The sequence below is a fragment of the Hyla sarda genome, chromosome 3 (genome assembly GCF_029499605.1).
Source record: "Hyla sarda isolate aHylSar1 chromosome 3, aHylSar1.hap1, whole genome shotgun sequence".
In the NCBI taxonomy this organism is placed as follows: Eukaryota; Metazoa; Chordata; class Amphibia; order Anura; family Hylidae; genus Hyla; species Hyla sarda.
Genome location: NC_079191.1, coordinates 127,988,638 through 128,008,967, shown reverse-complemented (window position 1 = coordinate 128,008,967; position 20,330 = coordinate 127,988,638). Strand labels below are relative to the sequence as shown.

Genomic DNA, 20,330 nt, shown 5'->3' with positions numbered 1-20,330 from the left:
AGTGTCACTTACCCTTTAATGGAAAATAGCACTTTCTATGCTTAGTTCCGCCATCAAAGAAAAGATGTATTAAAGAAAGGGGCTCGCACTGTAAAATAAAATAAATATAAATATCTTTCCCAATGGTGAGCACATTTGGGATAAAGTTTTTTTGATTTATTTCCAAAGTACTGACCTGACCCAACCCTGATAGTCGATATGAAGGATATAAAACTTGATGTAGCACCGGCAGGAAGGAGAAATGAGGATAGATGCCTGGATGTCCAACAAAGATAACTCTCCTAAACTGTAAAAAGTGACCCCAATCAGTAGCCGTTTTAATAGATCCATAAAAAGTACTTACTTGATATTGTCTAGTGTAGTCAGCTACCAACCTGGTAATCACAAAGTATAGGAGACTGGATACCGGTGCGTCCCACAGCGCCACTGCCTATACACTGACTATTGGCGCCTAAATACTAGACGCCGGGCAATAAGCGTGATCACTTCCGGCTCCCGTGGAAAGCAGAATGACGTTGCTTCCGGTTCGTGAGGCGCATATTGAAGCGCATCAGAAGCGATTGTCCTGGAAGGCCGGGTGAGTGCGTCACTGTTGTTGCCTAGGCAACAAAACATAGTTTGTACGTATCACTTCCTGTGTTCAAGACGGAACGCAAACACTGGAACGCAACTAGATATGGTGGTGATATAGTTAGGCCAATTAAGCAAATAGTGTTATGATTGGCCAAAGAGGACATTGTCCTGGACGAAAAAAACGCTATATTCCAAATGGGAGGAAGGTTGAGGCATATCTATGATGGAAATTACAGGCCTCTCTCATTTTTTTAAGTGGGAGAACTTGCACAATTGGTGGCTGACTAAATACTTTTTTCCCCCAATGTATGTTCGAAAGCCACGATATAATTATCTGATATTTTCAAAGCTATTTAAAGGCAAAGTCAGCTTGGTGTATGTAAAAGTACGATCCACTGGAATACTGATACAGCAGATTATAAATAAAATGATATGTTTCTAAACATTTCTTAGAAAAGCAAAGAGACATGCACTTTGGGACCAGCACCACTTTGGGACCAGCACCACTTTGGGACCAGCACCACTTTGGGACCAGCACCACTCTAACACATGCAGACTTTGCACGTCAGCTGCGAAGCTACTCACAATGATCTTGTGCAGAGAAATAGTAGATTTGGAAGATACTCGATCAATAGAAATACACTGTACTCAGGAGATACAGCGTCTTCTGTTATTACTCACAACCAAGGCTCAAGTCCTTCAGGAACACATGGGAACGGAGTTCCTACACTTTTTCCACCGCAGGAATACTGTTCCCATAAGCAGGAATCTACATAGACAAAAAGCCTTTTTTTTTTTTTACTTCTTAACTTTTTCAAAGTTTGAAAATCTCCTCTTGTCCGTGTATATCATTTGTGAGCAATAAACAGAAGATCAAATGCCTCACAAAAATGTTAGAACTTCCTGACTGGAATATATATATATATATATATATATATATATATATATATATATACATACATATATTATACATATACAACTCAAACAAAACAATGAACTAACCTTAATGCATTGCATTATTTGATATTATGTATTTATGCATTATTTATGAATAAATACGACTGTTTCTCATTGTTAACATTTTGCCAGGGGTACTCCGGTGGAAAAAACTTTTTTTTTTATCAACTGGTGCCAGAAAGTTAAACAGATTTGTAAATTACTTCTATTAAAAAATCTTAATGCTTCCAGTACTTATTAGCTGCTGAATACTACAGAGGAAATTATTTTCTTTTTGGAACACAGAGCTCTCTGCTGACATCATGACCACAGTGCTCTCTACTGACATCTCTGTCCATTTTAAGAACTGTCCAGAGTAGGAGAAAATCCCCATAGCAAACGTATGCTGTTCTGGACAGTTGCTAAAATGGACAGAGATGTCAGCAAAGAGCACTATGGTCATGATGGCGGCAGAGAGCTCTGTGTTCCAAAAAAGAAAAGAATTTCCTCTGTAGTATTCAGCAGCTAATAAGTACTGGAATGATTAAGAAGTAATTTACAAATCTGTTTAAAAAAAAAAAGTTTTCCACCGGAGTACCCCTTTAAGCAATTCTTGCTGTTCCATTTTTAAAAAGACTGAAAGTAAGACAGTAATAGAAAAAAAACGCCACCCACCATCCGTGGTAGAAAAAAGCGTGTTCCCCGCTGCAAGGTTGGTTGATGCACACAGGATAATAAAGACTTGAGAAGTTTTTTTTCTACCACGGATGGTGAGTGCCGTTTTTCTATTTCTGTCTAGGATACCATCTGTCGATGACATAACAGAGCATCACCAGAATATTGGCATTCATGTGCGTCAATGTGCAAGGCGCGGCCTTTCAATTAATGTGTACTGAGCCTTATACAGGAGCGCCAGACTGATATTTTAATAAAGATTTAGATGACAATCATCTACACACCTGTACATTTATTGTTAGATCTGATGAAATCCATACTGATTTCTATAGCAGTGATAAGGATTTCTATCGTTTTAATGCCAGACATCTGTGCTAACCTTGTTATTCGTGTTTTATAGAACTCCTCTGCTCAGGGCGACGCTGACAACTCCCCACTTTGCACATCAGTAAGTTATTTCAACTCATCAGAATGAATTAGCAGAACCCAGCGTGGTGTATCCAAGGGTGCCTCCTGGAACACGTTATGAAGAGTCCTGATCACGGTCTCAGTGTGGAATCTCTCATTTACATCCCAATGTAAGTGGATTCTGTCAGCAGATTCTGCCGTGTGCTTTAAAACATTAGCGGTAAACAATGTCACAATTCTCAAGTCGTCTCCGTGGGAATGAGAAAAAAACATGGATAATTGATCAATGAAAGTGATTTCTACATGTTCTTTCTTCTTACTACAGAGGGCTGTGTGTGAGGCGGGCACAAAGAAACAACTCCATTTCTATACAAAAGCTCAATTCATGAAACAAAATGCTGTGTCTTATTTAGATAGGTGAGGGGTAAAGCAGTTTAAAGGGGTACTCCACTGACCTGCATTCGGAGCATTTCATTCCGAATGCTGTTTGTGCACTGTGGGGGCAGCGGCCACGCCCCTTCATAACATCAGACCACACCCCCTCAATGCAAGTCTATGGTAGGGGCGTAGACTTGCATTGAGGCGGCGTGTGTGACGTCACAAGGGGGTGTGGCCGACCCCGCAGTGCGCACACAACGTTCGGAACTAAATGTTCCGAATGATCGCCAGTGGAGTACCCCTTTAAGCATCACTCACTACATGATCATGCCACGTTTACACCCTCCTGGCACTGTACCCTCAAGTTCCCTCTGGTTGGCCCTTTTGTTGTGCAGTGTCCTTGGCTCTCAGCATTAAAGGAGTACTCCGGTTTACTAAAATGTATCCCCTATCCAAAGGATAGGGGCTAAGTTTCTGATCGTGGGGGTTGGACCCCCAAGATCTTATGCACGGCACCCTGTCAACCACAGCATAAAGCAATGGTCATCATGTCCCCTCCATGCATCTCTATGAGAGAGCCGGACATGTATGAACGTGGTATCTCTGGCTCTCCCATAGAAATACATGGAGGGGGCATTTTGGCCATTGTCTTGTGCTGTGGTAAACAAAGCTCTTTTCATGCAGAGAGCCAAGTTGCTGTGCAGGAGATTGTGGGGGTGCGCATTCGAATCCCTGGGGTCACACATTTATCACCTATCCTTTGGATAGGGGATACATTTTAGCAAACCAAAGCACTCCTTGAAATGCTCCCCCACCTCATAGGTTCCGCTCTTATGCAAGAGGCTATAGATATATAACTTCAAGTAAATGTCTATTAGTATTTTACATTTTTGCCATGTATTGGTCCTGTGTATGCTGTATGTATTGTTTTGTGTGTCTGAATGCAAACATTATTGTAAACCATTCCTTTACAAATGTTTGCAAAGGCAGACTGTATTGGTGGGTATTGGATAGTATACAAGTGTCAATGGGACTGAATGAAACCTGAACTTAAAGGGGTATTCCAGGAATTTTTTTTATTTGACTATGCTACAGGGGCTGTAAAGTTAGTTTAGTTCATAATATAGTGTCTGTACCTGGTTATTCTTGCATTCTTATGTGATCTTTACTCTGGATGTTCATTTTTATCAGCATTCGTAATGACTCCTGTCTCAGGAATTCCCATGATGCAGTGCGGCCAAGACACGTTCTCACTAGTCAGGTGATGACAGGGAGCCCGTTCTGCTTTAATGGGTGGAGTGATCACAGCGAATTTGCAAAAGCTGGAGGCACCCTGATTAGAAAGCACTGCTCTTTTGCATGGAATTCAGCTCATTTGAGGTTTAATGGGTGGGGTGGCGGATGTGTGGGAGGAAGGAAAGTGGAATTATGGGATTTGTAATAAAAAAGAAAACACCAACAGGAAATATCTAGTTCACAAAGAGATAGCCACAGCTTTATGGTAATCTCACAATATAGCCATTTAATCTGAAGACAAGCGCGTATCCTTCCCAAGCATGTCCATTACTGTCTGGCAGGTAAGTGCTAAATCGCCTTATGGTGGATAACCTCTTTAATGGTTAATAGGTGCAGCCCAATACTATTGTCCATATAGTGTTTATATTTCTATAGCAAAATAGAAATCCCAAGGGAACCAATAAATAAATATTTGAGTTCCTGTTTTGAAATAGAATGTGATATAATGAAGCTTAGTTTAGCATCCTATATTTAGATGATGTTCCACTGTGGTGCAGAACTGTTTGAGAAATCCTAAACATGATATTGTAGTATCAAGCAATAGAGAGAAAGTAGTTTGTCGGCACTGCCGCTTACCAGTCACCACGGCTAATGTGAACCGCTGCCAAGGCTATGCTGTGCTTGTCCTGGTGCTCGATCCCACAGAAACATAGATCCAATAATCCAAAGGCAAAGAAGAGGAGAGGCACTCTCCAATGCAACAGCATTTATTCAGGTATGGTCACAGGATATAATAAGGGCCAACGGGCCGTTTCACGCACACCTGCGCTTAATCCTGACCTCAGGTCATGATTAAGCGCAGGTGTGCATGAAACGGCCCGTTGGCCATTACAGTGGTCCCTCAACTTACAATGGCCTCAACATACAATAGTTTCAACATACAATGATATTTTCTGGACCATTGTAACTTGAAACCAGACTCAACATACAATTCTACGGACAGTCCAGATCTGTGATACCTGTCACAACTGGAGCAACTGACCAATCAGAATGGGCATTTTACTGGTCATTCACCTGTATTACTGAAGTGCATGCACTGACTGGCTATCTGGTAGCGCCCCCTACAGTACAGGGAGGAACTACAAGTTCTGTACTACTCCTTAACCGTGCCAGGGTTAGCTGCTCCTTTGGACACCAAGTAAGGGCGGCTCCATTTGGGACACCGTGTGTACTGTATAGGACCCTGAATAAGCTCCTGTCCTCTACATAAACCACTGTTTCCCAACCAGGGTGTCTCCAGCTGTTGCAAAACTACATCTCCCAGCATGCCCGGACAGCCATCGGCTCTTTGCCTTTGGATGATATTGTAGTATGTGCTATACCCTGGTGAAGCCCAGCATACAAGACCACTGTGCTAACGCCTGCAGCCTTTTCCATGAAACTCCAGAAACACAGCTTTACGTGCTTCTGCTGCATAACAATGAAACATTATTTTTTTCTAATCAAGTTGAGCTAAAAGATTTGCCATCTGTATTTACACGGGAAAGGCTTGCATCACAATTCAGATGAGGCTTCCAGCAGATGGGCATATTTTCAATGAATGCGCTTATTCATGGATCTCAATTTCACATTCATTTTTAATTAGTTTCAGTATAGCACCTACAATTCTCAAGTCGGCTTGCTGTAGAGATTTATCTATCTATAAGACGATTATATAATATGACAAGAATCACATACAGTGTTCAGTACACGCACTCTAAACATCTCCAGAAAGCCTCTTAGGGGTAGAGATGAATCACGGAATATTTGTAGTCAATGCAAATTATATGAAATACATCTTTAATGAGAATCCTAGGCCCCATTAAAGAAGTACTCCGGTGGAAAACTTTTTTGTTTTTGTTTTTGTTTTAATCAACTGGTGCCAGAAAGTTAAACACATTTGTAAATTACTTCTATTAAAAAATCTTAATCCTTTTAGTACTTATTAGCTTCTGAATACTACAGGGGAAATTCTTTTCTTTTTGGAACACAGAGCTTTCTGCTGACATCATGACCACAGTGCTCTCTGCTGACATCTCTGTCCATTTTAAGAACTGTCCAGAGAAGGAGAAAATCCCCATCGCAAACATATGCTGCTCTGGACAGTTCCTAAAATGGACAGATGTCAGCAGAGAGCACTGTGCTCGTGATGTCAGCAGAGAGCTCTGTGTTCCAAAAAGAAAATAATTTCCTCTTAGTATTCAGCAGCTAATAAGTACTGGAGGGATTAATATTTTTTTAATAGAAGTCATTTACAAATCTGTTTAACTTTCTCACACCAGTTGATTTAAAAAAAAAAAAAAGTTTTACACCGGAGTACTCCTTTTTACTGTCCACCGCCAGTATGTGTTGGAATTCTATCATATTTATATTCAAACATATGCTGTGGCGTAGCCTTAGGCTTTAATAGAATGAACAGAGTGTACTTGTGACTACATTTGGTTTGTTTCCCTACACCTTTCAGTCATATGCCAACATAAAAGAGACCAAATGTAGTCGCTATATTTGGTCATTTAGAGGGGTTGTCTAGGGAGTAGAAAAGGTATTAGAGCTCCATCTCCAGCTTCCTGTTGTCTTGGAAATGTACCTTGCAAGGTGAGAGGGGGTGCATACCATACTGCGATCATGACATGAGGGCAAAACCACTTGTCTAAGGGGAAAAGAAAAGCTATAAAGGTGTCACGAAGTATCAAACTTTTTTCTCCATCACATGCCACAGATACTCTATTGGACTAAGATCTGGGGAATATGGAGGCAAGTCAACAGCTATAAAAACTTTTTTTTATATCAATTGGATCCAGAAAGTTAAGTAGATTTGTATATTACTTCTATTAAAAAAATCTTAATCCTTTCAATAATTATCAGCTGCTGAAGTTGAGTTGTTGTTTTCTGTCTTGCAACAGTGCTCTCTGCTGACATCTCTGCTTGTCTCGGGAACTGCACAGAGTAGAAGAGGTTTGCTATGGGGATTTGCTTCTGGGCGGTTCCCGAAACATGTGTCATCAGAGACCACTTAGACAGAAAAGAACAACTAAACTTCAGAAGCTCATAAGTACTGAAAGGATTAAGATTTTTTTTAATAGAAGTAATTTACCAATCTGTTTAACTTTCTGGAGCCAGTTGATATATATATATATATATATATATATATATATATATAAAAAAGTTTTTTCCTGGATAACCCCTTTAAGGCCTTGTTCACACAGTGTGCAGAGTGTCCGCCAATGTATGGACGTTCTACACATTTTAATGATCCGGTGGGTGCTAGCACCGCACAGAAATGAGCCATCTCATAGATAGCGATGCATTTCTGAGCAAAATCCACAAAAAGAAACATCCACTGTGTAAACAGTTCAGCAGAATCACATTAAAATCAATGGGACTTTCCACACGGACTTTCTGCCGTGTGAACATACTCTCTGCGTCACGTTCCTCTGACCATTCCTGAACAAACTTTGCAGTGTCTTATACAAGAGACAGCATACAGCCGGCACTGCTGCTTCCACATGCTTCACACCTAGGACACTTGAGCAGTACACCTTTTCAGTCCAGAAGTTACCTTGGATGGTGCTCAGTCACACACGCCACAAGAAAATCCAGAAATGAGAAGAAACTGATGGCACTCTTCCATATGGTAAACTTGCTTTTATTGTAGAAAAATCGTCCGGTTACAGACACAGCATGGCCTACGGGCCGTTTCACGCGTGAAACGGCCCGTAAGCCATGCTGTGTCTGTAACCGGATGATTTTTCTACAATAAAAGCAAGTTTACTGTATGGAAGAGTGCCATCAGTTTCTTCTAATTACTAAACTTTGCAGTATACATTATCCATCTGAAAGAAGTCACTGCCATTAGGGAATACTGTTTGCAGTAAAAAGGTATATTTGGTCTTGATATACACAGTCATCAGCACTGCCGCAGTCATCCTGATATTCTGGCAATTCTCTGATGAAGTCTGTTTTGTTCAGCCGGAGGATTGGCATTATGGCTGGAGCATTGCTCAGCTCAGAAGTCATATGTACATCGTTGTATGTTCGGGACATGGACATTAACCACTAAGAACAACTCACTTAAGGTGTGCCAGCTCTTCTCTACTCCTTATAGAAGTAGTATATGGCAAAGTAACATCTACATCAAAGCAAGGATCCAACTTTGCCGAGAACATCACACTGTCTCTGCTGGCTTGCATTACTCCAATACTGAATCCTGGTGCCATCTTTTTCCCAGGTAAGTGAAGCACACACACACAAACCGGTTCACCGATTGTCATTTATTGTACAACCACTTTTGGTAGGTATTAATTACTACTAACTGGAAATACATGCTGTTTTGGAGATGCTCTGACCCAGTCCCCTAGTCAACACAAATTGACTCTTGTAAAAGCCTCTCAAATCCTTAAAGGGGTACTCTGGGAAACTGAATCTTATCCCCTATCCTCTGGATAAGGGATAAGTTTTCATTGTGGCAGGTCCCTCTGCAATCTCCTGTGGAGGTCCCCCCCCCCTCCCCGCAACTAAGCCATCCTCGGTGTTCTCTGGCCCCCAAGTGCAAGTGAAGGCCCAATTAGCCAACCAGCGGCTGAGACAGAGCCCCCTATCCCAAGTGGTGACTGGCCGAGCGGGCTGTCACTTATGCTCGTCTTGGTAGGTGCAGGCTGGACCACACAGAGGAGCCCCTTACAGGAGATCCCCCGGGGTGGGGGGAGGGGGCGGGCGGGGTAGTTGTGTTCCAGCAGTCAGGCTGTCTGGGCATGCTGGGAGTTGTAGTTTTTCAACAGCTGGAGGCACCCTGGTTGGGAAACACTGACCTAGGCATACAGTAGTTGTCAAGCCATCAAATATATGTAATGCCAAAACAAGTACAGCATAACAATGAGATGTAGAGCACTAGTACTGCAAGGACTAAGTTTATCTCCAGTTCTGTATCACCAGTAATTGCAATTAATATACTGTATATTATCTGCAAGTAACAGACGCATCAAAAGCAATGGAGGATACTTGTTCAGCTGCAGTTAAAGTGTACCTGTCAACAAAAGCTTTTTATATAATGTAGATAATACCATTATAAATATATGTGTAATATACATAGGTTTAAAATTGTGTATATTTTTGTCCCTGCAGCTATTGCATGAGGAGACCAAATACAGGAAGTGAGGGTGGACAAGCAGGGCTCTGTGCACCAAGAAAAAGCAGGACAGTGTGCACTGAGGCTCTATAACATGCTCCTGGCTACATCAGGATGATTGACAAGCCAGGAACCTGCACAGATCCCTGCTGGTCCTGCCCTCACTTCCTGTTTTTGGACTCCTCATAGAGACACAGACAATAGCTACAGGGACAGCATTTTTTCACCCAAAAATATACACAATTTCTAACCAATGTTTATTACAAATATACATATAATGGTATTATCTCCATTATATAAAAAGTTTTTGTTGACGACAGGTACACTTTAAATAATTAAGCAGAATAACAAGAACAATTCGATTGTAATAGCACCAGGGGTACAATGATCAAACTGGAAGTTCAAGCTGTTTCCATTACTAGTGGGATTGGCAAATCCGAGCTCATTTCCAAGAAGTTAGGGTTCTAAAATACAAACCATACTTATTGTATTCAGGACCTTGACCTCAATTTTAAAATAATCATAATAAATAAATAACAATAAGAAGGGACCCATATAAATCTAAGAACAAATGTTGTAGTAATTGGAATTACTTAAAGCGTACCCATCAGATCCAACAAAAAATATTTGTTTTTAATATATCACTCAGTACCTACCATATATACTTGAGTATTAGCCGACCCGAATATAAGCCGAGGCCCCTACTTTCACCCCCAAAAGCTTGGAAAACCTATTGTCTCGAGTATAAGCCTAGGGGGGAAAATACATCATCCCCCCTGTCATCATTCAGACCCCCGTCATCATCCAGACCCCCGTCATCATCACCCCGTGTCAAACCCCCCCGTCATTATCACCCCCAGTCTATATCCCCCATACCACCATCCAGACCGCCCCCTCCGTCATCAGATAGGCCCCCCTCGTTGTCTACTCACCTCCCCAGTTCTCTCGGTCCTGTTGCTTAGTAGCTGCAGGGAACCTCCGCATTCCGGTGGGGAGGGTGAGCCGGTCTAGGCCGTCATTCTTCACCGGGAGGCCCTCTTCTCCGCTCCTGGCCGGCCCCAGACTAGTAACGCTGCATTGACGACGCCGTGCCGTCCCTGTGCGGCGGCGTAAATGCAGCGTCACTAGTCGGATGGTCCCTGCAGCGAAGATGGATGGCCCAGCCAACCACCCCTCACCCCCACCCCCCCACCGGTATTTTTTTTCACTCGAGTATAAGCCGAGGGGGGCATTTTCAGCACGAAAAATTGTGCTGAAAAACTCAGCTTATACTCGAGTATATACAGTAATCCTGACCAGGTACATCAAATTTTTATGTGTTAAATTTTTTTATTACACTTTTAATTTTACTCACTAGTCTGAATTTCTCCCAAAGAGAGGGGGCGTGGCATCACTGTGCAGGTCTCCACCCCCTCCCTCAGTATGCTGTCTGCTCACATCTCCCCTAGCATTGGCAAAACTACAACTCCCAGCTTGTCCTCACAGACAGTAGCGGGACACAAGCCCTACACTCACAGCTGTCAATCAAGGAAGTGTGTCCATGACATAGGAGATGACACATGGACACAACAGGACTAGTATGTGTCCAAGCAGGCAGGGGAGGCAGTTGTTTGACTGGCTTTTTCAGTATAAAATACAAAAACTTTTGATATGTTGTAAAGCATGCAAAACCAATAGGTTTTGCAATTGCTTTCATTAGAAAATTTAGTATCTGACAGTGCCAATTTAAGAGTTTATAATGAATACCAGCACTTAAACAAAGTCAATAAAATGTACTGTTTGCAGCAATGTTGTAAATGTCACTCAATTCAAGATAAATACAATAAAAATGAAAAACAATAAAATACATATGGGTAAATTCCAGCTACAAGGGTATAGGTCACATGGAAAGATATATAAAGAAAGTCCAGCTCACCTCCTTGTATTCGTGCACGGACCTGACTCACAGTGTCCAATCAATAGATAAAATGAACGGATGATTCAGCCCTGAAGAAATGGCAGCTTTATTGTAAATCCTTGTATAAAAACAGCATACAAACCCTTCAAATCGTCTTGAACATCTTGACGCGTTTCGAGCGCATGCGCTCGAAACGCGTCAAGATGTTCAAGACGATTTGAAGTGTTTGTATGCTGTTTTTATACGAGGATTTACAATAAATCTGCCATTTCTTCAGGGCTGAATCATCCGTTCTTTCTATCTATCGGTCACAGGGCCCTTGTGACGGGTTGCACAAGGAATACATACAGGCATCTATTCTATAAAAATAATGACAGAACAGATATGTCATAGTTAATACTAAATAAAAAATAAATATATGGCTTGCACAGCGGTGTAAATACACATGCTGTTTATCACTGCCTTTGCAATGTGAAAATGGTGCAGCTTATCAGGGACAGAAGGCAGGGGGTAATACAATTCCCCATAGCTAGTCTCCAAGGATACATGTGCCATTATATGGCGAGAAGAGAGGCTGGCATATCTGTTATAACAACACAACAGCCTCCTCTCTCCAATGACAGAATAAAGGTTCCATAAATGAAGGCTGAATTCTTTTTATGGTACCACGGAGGGGCAGCAGTATGAAATTAGATTTTTCTACATGTGGTCTCTCCCATTACTCTATTGTAAATGTATAAACACGTGTATATTATGAACCTCCAATTATATCATAGTACTACATGAAGTCGCTATCATTGAATAGTGGGAAGTTTCAGGGTAGGGTCACATGTGGTGTATTTTCCTGCGTACTTTCTGCAGATGATTTTAGTAACCATCGACTTCAATGGGTAGGAAAATACGCAGCAAAACACAACACCCGAAACATCACACCCCGAAACATCACACTATACACAAATGTTCCCATTTGTGTATTGTGCTGCATATTTTCCGCCACTGATTTAGTTAGCTATTGATTTCAATGTGTAGCAAAATCCGCTGCAGCAAATAATGCTCATGTGACTCTTAGGGTGCGTTCACACTGACGAATTCACGTTGAATAATTTCGGTCAGGAAATTGTTGCCTTCTCCATCAAGTGGAATTCAAGCGGAATTTGAGCGGAATTCGAGCGGAATTCAAGTGGAATTCAATCGAAAACAATGTCAGGCAGAATTTTTTTTACCATTGACTTCTATTGAATTCTGCTCGCAGTTTCCGCTTGAAGAATGTACATGTTCTTTCTTCAAGCGGAAAGGAATTCAGCGTCAGAATTCTGCTAGCAGAATTTCTGCTGTGTAAACAGGACAGCAGAAATAACATTAAAGTGAATGGGCAGAGGAGATGTGCATTCATTTGGAGCTGAGAATTCAAGAGGAATTATTTGAGTAAATTCCTCTTGAATTACTCAGTGTGAACGCACCCTTAAATGTGAATTAAAGGGTAGCTCCCACTATCCCTTATTTTTTTCTTTCTGTTCCTGCCTATTTCCCATCTATCCCTAACCACTTCCCTGCCTTTACATTTTTTTTACTATATTAAAAATGCTTTTTTTTTCTGCCTGGTAGTGTGCTAACTACCAGGCAGACTTCCCCAGCAGGCGTGACGTCACTGATGCCTGCTGGGGGGGTCCGACTTCCGCCCTTAGTTCAACTATACAGGGTGCCTCCAGCTGTTTCACCACTACAACTCCCAGCCTGCCCTGACATCTATTGGCTGTCAGGACATGCTGGGAGTTGTAGTGGGGAAACAACTGTAGGCACCCTGTGGTGAAAACAGTCTCAGCCGCAGCTGCCACACATCCTGCTCCCCCAGGCCCCGCCGCGCAACACCCCCCACCCTTCTCCCTCCACCCGACCGAAAAAGACATTCCGCTCCCCCAAACTCCATCACCCCCAGACCCGCCGTGCAACACCCCCCTCCCTCCAACCACCCGAAAAAGACAATCCGCTCCCCCAAAGTATTATAAGACCTCAGATCAGACTTGCCCATCCGGAGGATCAGCGCAGCAATGAGTGCGCGCGCTGCCTCCGGACAGGGTAACGAGGGAGGGCGGGCGGTCGGGCCGGCCGGCCGCGCGTGAGGCCAGTGGAGCTGGCCAATGCGCGCAGCCCCAGCTATCAGCGTGCTCGCTCTCGCCTGTTTGATTGACAGGCGGGAGCGAGAACCGCAGTGCCTTAATTTTGACTCATTGCCAGGCTTAAATGAGTCGAAATTCAGTAGTGACGTCACTGTCGAATGCATTCGGCCACTAGGAGGGCGACCACTAGTGGCCGAATTTAAAAGTGATTTTAAACTTGTTTAAAATCACTCTTTTTTATTAAAGTATATTAGAGATATGTTGTAGTACTTAAGTACTTCATGACAGTGCCCATTTAAGCTCTTGCTTTGTGAATTGATCTCTCAGTACAGGAGTGTGACAAAGCAGCCATCAACCACACTGCAGTCCCTCCTATATTAAGTTGCTTATAAAGGCTGGACATGGCATAGAAGTGTCCAGGAGACAATACATTTAGTAAGCAGAATCATTCATAATAGTATTACACCATATTTGTATACTATGCAAAATATCATATGTAGTATATACCATATATAAGATAAATATAAATATAATATATATATATGTAACAGAATGTGTAGCAGCACCACAAAAAATCAAATACAGAGCTGCTGTAACACGGGCTGAAAAAATAAATTTTTGGGATTTTTCACTATTTTTGGGGTGCTGCATTGCTGTTTGTATATATATTTATACACAAAACAGAGGAAGAGCAGCACACCAGAATAGTAAAAACAAGCGGTGGGTCCAAGAGGTAGATAGAAAAAAGAAGCTGACTGCAGAACACCGGCGTCTCCAGTAAAAAGTTGTAGCTTTATTCCATAGATACAATGACTACATTTCTGTGGTCTCACACCACCACTGTCAAGTCATTATATATATATTGTTCTACTGTAGTTGGATCCAATAGACTACTGTATTTGTATGTTGTAACAAACATTATTACATATTTTTTTATTTGCTAAAAATATTTTTGTTATTATTTTATAATTCGTTAGTACTCTTTTGTACTTGTAATTTTTTAGGTGACAAGTTGTGAAAGATAATTTCTGTAAAGTGGTCAAGAACATCCTGTAGAACAGTCGTTTCCAAACTGTGGACCTCCAGATGTTGCAAAACTACAACACCCAGCATGTTCGGAGTAGTAGTTTTGCGACATCTGGAGGTCCACAGTTTGGAGACGACTGGTGTAACCCAACGCTTCACAACTTGTACCCCTCAAGCTATTGCTAAACTACAAACTGGCTGTCCTGGCATGTTTGGAGTTGTAGTTTTGCAACATCTGGAGGTCCACAATTTGGAGATCACTGCTGTAGAAAATGAAGTATGTACCAAGTCCTCAGTGAAATTAATCTTTAAATATCAATCTGTGATATCAATTGGATTGCATCATCTGTAGATTATGAAAATATTTTTTTCATTGTATTTAACAAGAAAACATTTTTATGGCTCTTTTAAGAAACATCCTCTTATGCAGCCTCGTGTACAAGCAATGAGAAAGCATGGCAATGTGATGCAGTGCAGTGTATACAGCACATTACACTTTCTTTCTACACCCCAGTTCAGATCACCCCCATTAATGCTCCATCACTTTCTGCTCCATGCGATGTGTGATAAATCATTGCAGTTGTCCAGTCCAGTAGCCATGTAAAGTACAGTGCTTATTTATGGGATTCACCTTCCAGTAATCATTATCTCTAAGCTGTGATTTATGAGTAACTCTGGGGCTCAGTGATGATCAATCAGGGTCACAGCACATCAGCTCCACATTACCGAAAACCTTTCATATCTTCAATGGGTATTCCAGTGAAAAACATTTATTTCATATCAACTGGCTCCAGAAAGTTAAACAGATTTGTAAATAACTTTTTAAAATCCTACCAGTACTTATCAGCTGCTGAAGTTGAGTTGTTATTTTCTGTCTGACAACAGTGCTCTCTGCTGACACCTCTGTCTGTCTCAGGAACTGTCCAGAGCAGGATAGGTTTTCTATGGGGATTTGCTTCTACTCTGGACAGTTCCTGAGACAGACAGAGGTGTCAGCAGAGAGCACTGTTGTCAGACAGAAAAAACAACTCAACTTCAGCAGCTGATAAGTACTGTTAGGATTTAAAAAAGTTATTTACAAATCTGTTTAACTTTCTGGAGCCAGTTGATATGAAATAAATGTTTTTCACTGGAATACCCATTGAAGATATGAAAGGTTTTAGGTAATGTGGAGCTGATGTGCTGTGACCCTGATTGAGAGCACTGTTGTCAGACAGAAAAGAACAACTCAACTTCAGCAGCTGATAATTGCTGGTAGGATTATTTTTTTTTTAATAGAAGTAATTTACAAATCTGTTTAACTTTCTGGAGCCAGTTCATGTGGTGGAAAAAAAAAATGTTTTTCACTGGAATACCCCTTTAAATCATCCCATCAAGTTGTACGGAAATTGTACCCTGTGCCAACATTTCACAACAGGCATATCATGAAGATTGGTGATACCCTTAACGTCAGTGCGCCGCAATAAAACACTTTTTTACATTTCCTGCCATTATGATACCATCGTTCGCAGTTGAGAATCACACACTTGCTGAGATATCGCATTCTTCATGTTGCTAAGAACAACTCGCAAAAATGTATCATGCACATGAAAAATATATTAAGTGTTATTTGTATAAACAGTTGTCAGAAGACATTGGATAGATGACTAAAAAAAAAAATGGGTAATGCTGTATGGGTGTATATGTATGGGTGACAGCTCCAGACTCATGGGTGTGAATATCTGAATGGGACCAAGGCAACAGCGGCACAGAGTTGGTACTTTATTTCTATTTTGCTTGGGTTTCCTCCAAATAATCCTCTTTTCTCCTGATCTCCCAACACATCGTCAGATTAATTGGCTTCCTATGGAAATGACCATAGACTGTGTGTGCTGCGGAGATAAGGAAAGTACTGTAGCTAGTCAGCCCCAGAGGGGACTGGATCCACTCTGACTGAAAACATTCTGTGTGCAGCGCTGCAGGACATGTGGCCGCTATACACAGCACAGTTACAAAAACTTCCTTAAAGGTATCAACATGGTATATAACTTCAACTAGACCGGGGCTGACTGTAGTGCACCCACTGTACATTGCTGCAGAATAGGTTGGCACTAGAGATGAGCGAACTTACAGTAAATTTGATTCGTCACGAACTTCTCGGCTCGGCAGTTGATGACTTATCCTGCATAAATTAGTTCAGCTTTCAGGTGCTCCGGTGGGCTGGAAAAGGTGGATACAGTCCTAGGAAAGAGTCTCCTAGGAATGTATCCACCTTTTCCAGCCCACGGGAGCATCGGAAAGCTGAACTAATTCATGCAGGATAATTGATCAACTGCCGAGCCGAGAAGTTCGTGACGAATCGAATTTACTGTAAGTTTGCTCATCTCTAGTTGGCACTATAGGAAAAGTTAATAATGAATTGAAGCAAAGTAAATATGATATTTGAGTGAAACATTATTTATAGTTATACATTATAATATATATACACACATATATATATATATATATATATATATATATATATAATATTGAATGAAAATAATGGTACATCAGCAAGTTAATGCAACTACAGACTATTCATGTAATGCCACAGTACATAGAACACTGTTCCCCAAACAGGGTGCCTCCAGCTGTTGCAAAACTACAATTCCCAGCATGCCCGGACAGCCAAAGGCTGTCCGGGCATGCTGGGAGTTGTAGTTTTGCTACAGCTGGAGGCAACCTGGTTGGGAAACTCTGACTTAGAAAGTCATGAGGAACCTACTTTAGTACTTAGAACACTGTTTCCCAAACAGGGAGCCTCCAGCTGTTGCAAAACTACAATTCCCAGTATGCCCGGACAGCCAAAGACTCTCCGGGTATGCTGGGAGTTGTAGTTTTGCTACAGCTGGAGGCACCCTGGTTGGGAAACTCTGACTTAGAAAGTCATGAGGAACCTACTTTATACTTATACAGTAAAGTAGTGAAATGTTGTCACAGGTGCATATATCACATCTATCTTGCAGGTATCAACATGGTATATAACTTCAACTAGACCGGGGCTGACTGTAGTGCACCCACTGTACATTGCTGCAGAATAGGTTGGCACTATAGGAAAAGGTAATAATGAACTGATGCAAAGTAAATAGGATTTTTTGAGTGAAACATTTATATTTAAACATTATATATATATATATATATATATATATATATATATATATATATATATATATATATATGTTGAATGAAAATAATCTTATATAAGCAACCTCAGGCTATTCATGTAATGCCACAGTACTACGAACACTGTTTCCCAACCAGGGTGCCTCCAGCTGTTGCAAAACTTCAATTCCCAGCATGCCCGGACAGCTGGGAATTGTAGTTTTGCAACAGCTGGAGGCCCCCCTATTGGGAAACTCTGACTTAGAAAGTCATGAGGAACCTACTTTAGTACTTAGAACACTGTTTTCCAAACAGGGTGCCTCCAGCTGTTGCAAAACTACAATTCCGGGCATGCTGGGAATTGTAGTTTTGAAACAGCTGAAGGCACCCTGTTTGGGAAACAGTGTTCTAAGTTCTGTGGCTTTACATGAATAGCCTGTAGTTGCATTAACTTGCTGATATACCATTATTTTTATTCAATATGACTGCATGCTGGGAGTTGTAGTTTTGCTACAGCTGGAGGCACCCCTGTTGGGAAACTCTGACTTAGAAAGTCATTAGGAACCTACTTTAGTACTTAGAACACTTTGCCAAACAGGGTGCCTCCAGCTGTTGCAAAACTACAATTCCCAGCCTGCCCGGACAGCCAAAGGCTGTCCGGGCATGCTTGGAAATGTAGTTTTGCAACAGCTGGAGGCACCCTGTTTAGGAAACAGTGTTCTAAGTACTGTAGCAATACATGAATAGCATTACATGAATAGCATTACATAATTAGCCTGTAGTTGCATTCACTTGCTGATATACCATTATTTTCATCCAATATGACTGCATGATGGGAGTTGTAGTTTTGCTACAGCTGGAGGCACCCCTGGTTGGGAAACTCTGACTTTTAGAAAGTCATGAGGAACCTACTTAATACCTATACAGTAAAGTAGTGAAATGTTGTCACAGGTGTATATATAACATGTATCTATTTATTTATCTATCACACACACACACATATATATATATATATATATATATATATATATATATATATATACATTATCCATCTCCCATCTGTTTGTCTATCATCTGCCCACTATCTAGCATTCATACTGCATCTTACCTGTACTTCATGCCAGTTTGCTTGGCTGTGGACTCCTTTAGAGAGATATGGTGCTGGGGGGTGAAGGTTCCCAGGCTCCGCGCTATGATGGCCACTGTGCGGAACCTTGCCCTGGCCGCATTGACAACGTTTGGGCCGCTGGAGTTCTGCTTGCTGTGCCTATCGTCCCCATTCCGGCTCTTGAGGTTGTGCTCGGTGCAGGCTATGGAGACTTGCATGGCTTCTGCTGGATGCTCAGAGATCAGGCAGGAGGAGATTTAGTGGCTCATAGATCTCTTGTAGTGTCAGAGATCAATGGGTGCCAGTGCCAGGATTAGAGTTCTCTGTGTCCTTGGGATGCCAGCTGTAAGCTTCGGAGAAGTCAGGGCACCACTGGGGTGATTATGCCATGTGTCATTCCATCAAATCCTCCAGGACCAGGGGATTCAATCAGAAGAAGTCCTCCTGTGCCCCCATCATCACTTACTGTGTCCACATACAGATCAATGCTGGTTCAATATGTGAGGACCCCAAGTCCCTGTAGACCATCACATCACATCATGGTCCCTATGGACAGGATGAGGACTGTGATGGGCTGAGAGGTGACAGGCAGGAGCTTTCTTCCCATGTGCTGCTGAGTGTGAAGCTAGCCCAGGCTCTGCTCTGCATACAGCTAGTGTAGTGAGAGGCAGATGGTGGGCATGGCTCTTTAAATACTGAGGAGCATGCTGTATTCCTTAGCAGCACATCAGAAGGGGGATGTGGAGGCTGCAAGTGTATGCAGCTCCACCAGTCAGAGGGGACTGGTAATGATGTGCAGGGGGACTAATAGTGGGACTAATAGAAATACTGAATACATGAATGAAACCTATTCCTTAGTTACCAAAAAGTGACCTGCCCCCTATATGCTACAGCAGTGTTTCCCAACCAGTGTGCCTCCAGCTGTTGCAAAACTACAACTCCCAGCATGCCCGGACAGCCGAAGGCTGTCCGGGCATGCTGAGAGTTGTAGTTTTGCAACAGCTGGAGGCACCTTGGTTAGGAAACGCTGTCTTAATAGGCTGGGTTTCACATCTTGTTTTTGCCATACTGTTTTCAATCCGTTTTTCTAAAGAAAACCGTATGGCAAAAAAAGGATGGAACAGTATGGAGAAAAAGTAAACTGTATGCATTTTTAACCCCTTAAGGACTCAGCCCATTTTGGCCTTAAGGACTCAGACAATTTAATTTTTACGTTTTCATTTTTTCCTCCTCGCCTTCTAAAAATCATAACTCTTATATTTTCATCCACAGACTAGTATGAGGGCTTGTTTTTTGCGTGACCAGTTGTCCTTTGTAATGACATCACTCATTATATCATAAAATGTATGACGCAACCAAAAAAACACTATTTTTGTAGGGAAATTAAAACGAAAAACGCAATTTTGCTAATTTTGGAAGGTTTCGTTTTCACGCCGTACAATTTATGGTAAAAATGACATGTGTTCTTTATTCTGAGGGTCAATACGATTAAAATGATACCCATTATTACATACTTTTATATTATTGTTGCGCTTAAAAAAAATCACAAACTTTTTAACCAAATTAGTATGTTTATAATCCCTTTATTTTGATGACCTCTAACTTTTTTATTTTTCCGTATAAGTGGCGGTATGGGGGCTCATTTTTTGCGCCATGATCTGTACTTTTTTTTGATACCACATTTGCATATAA

General features: G+C 41.6%; 1 protein-coding gene across 2 annotated transcripts in view; it reads right to left on the bottom strand.

The window, feature by feature from the left end:
- KCNAB1 (potassium voltage-gated channel subfamily A regulatory beta subunit 1) overlaps positions 1-20,330 on the bottom strand; it is a 424,457-nt gene that overhangs the window by 212,438 nt on the left and 191,689 nt on the right. The window contains exon 1 of one of the 2 annotated variants that reach the window (XM_056565011.1): positions 18,639-19,390. The exons of the other annotated variant lie outside the window; for it this stretch is intronic. Coding sequence (XP_056420986.1) covers positions 18,639-18,856 — 218 coding nt within the window. The 5' untranslated portion in view covers positions 18,857-19,390. Of the gene's footprint in view, positions 1-18,638; positions 19,391-20,330 lie in introns of those variants that run through there. 2 annotated transcript variants of the gene reach the window in all.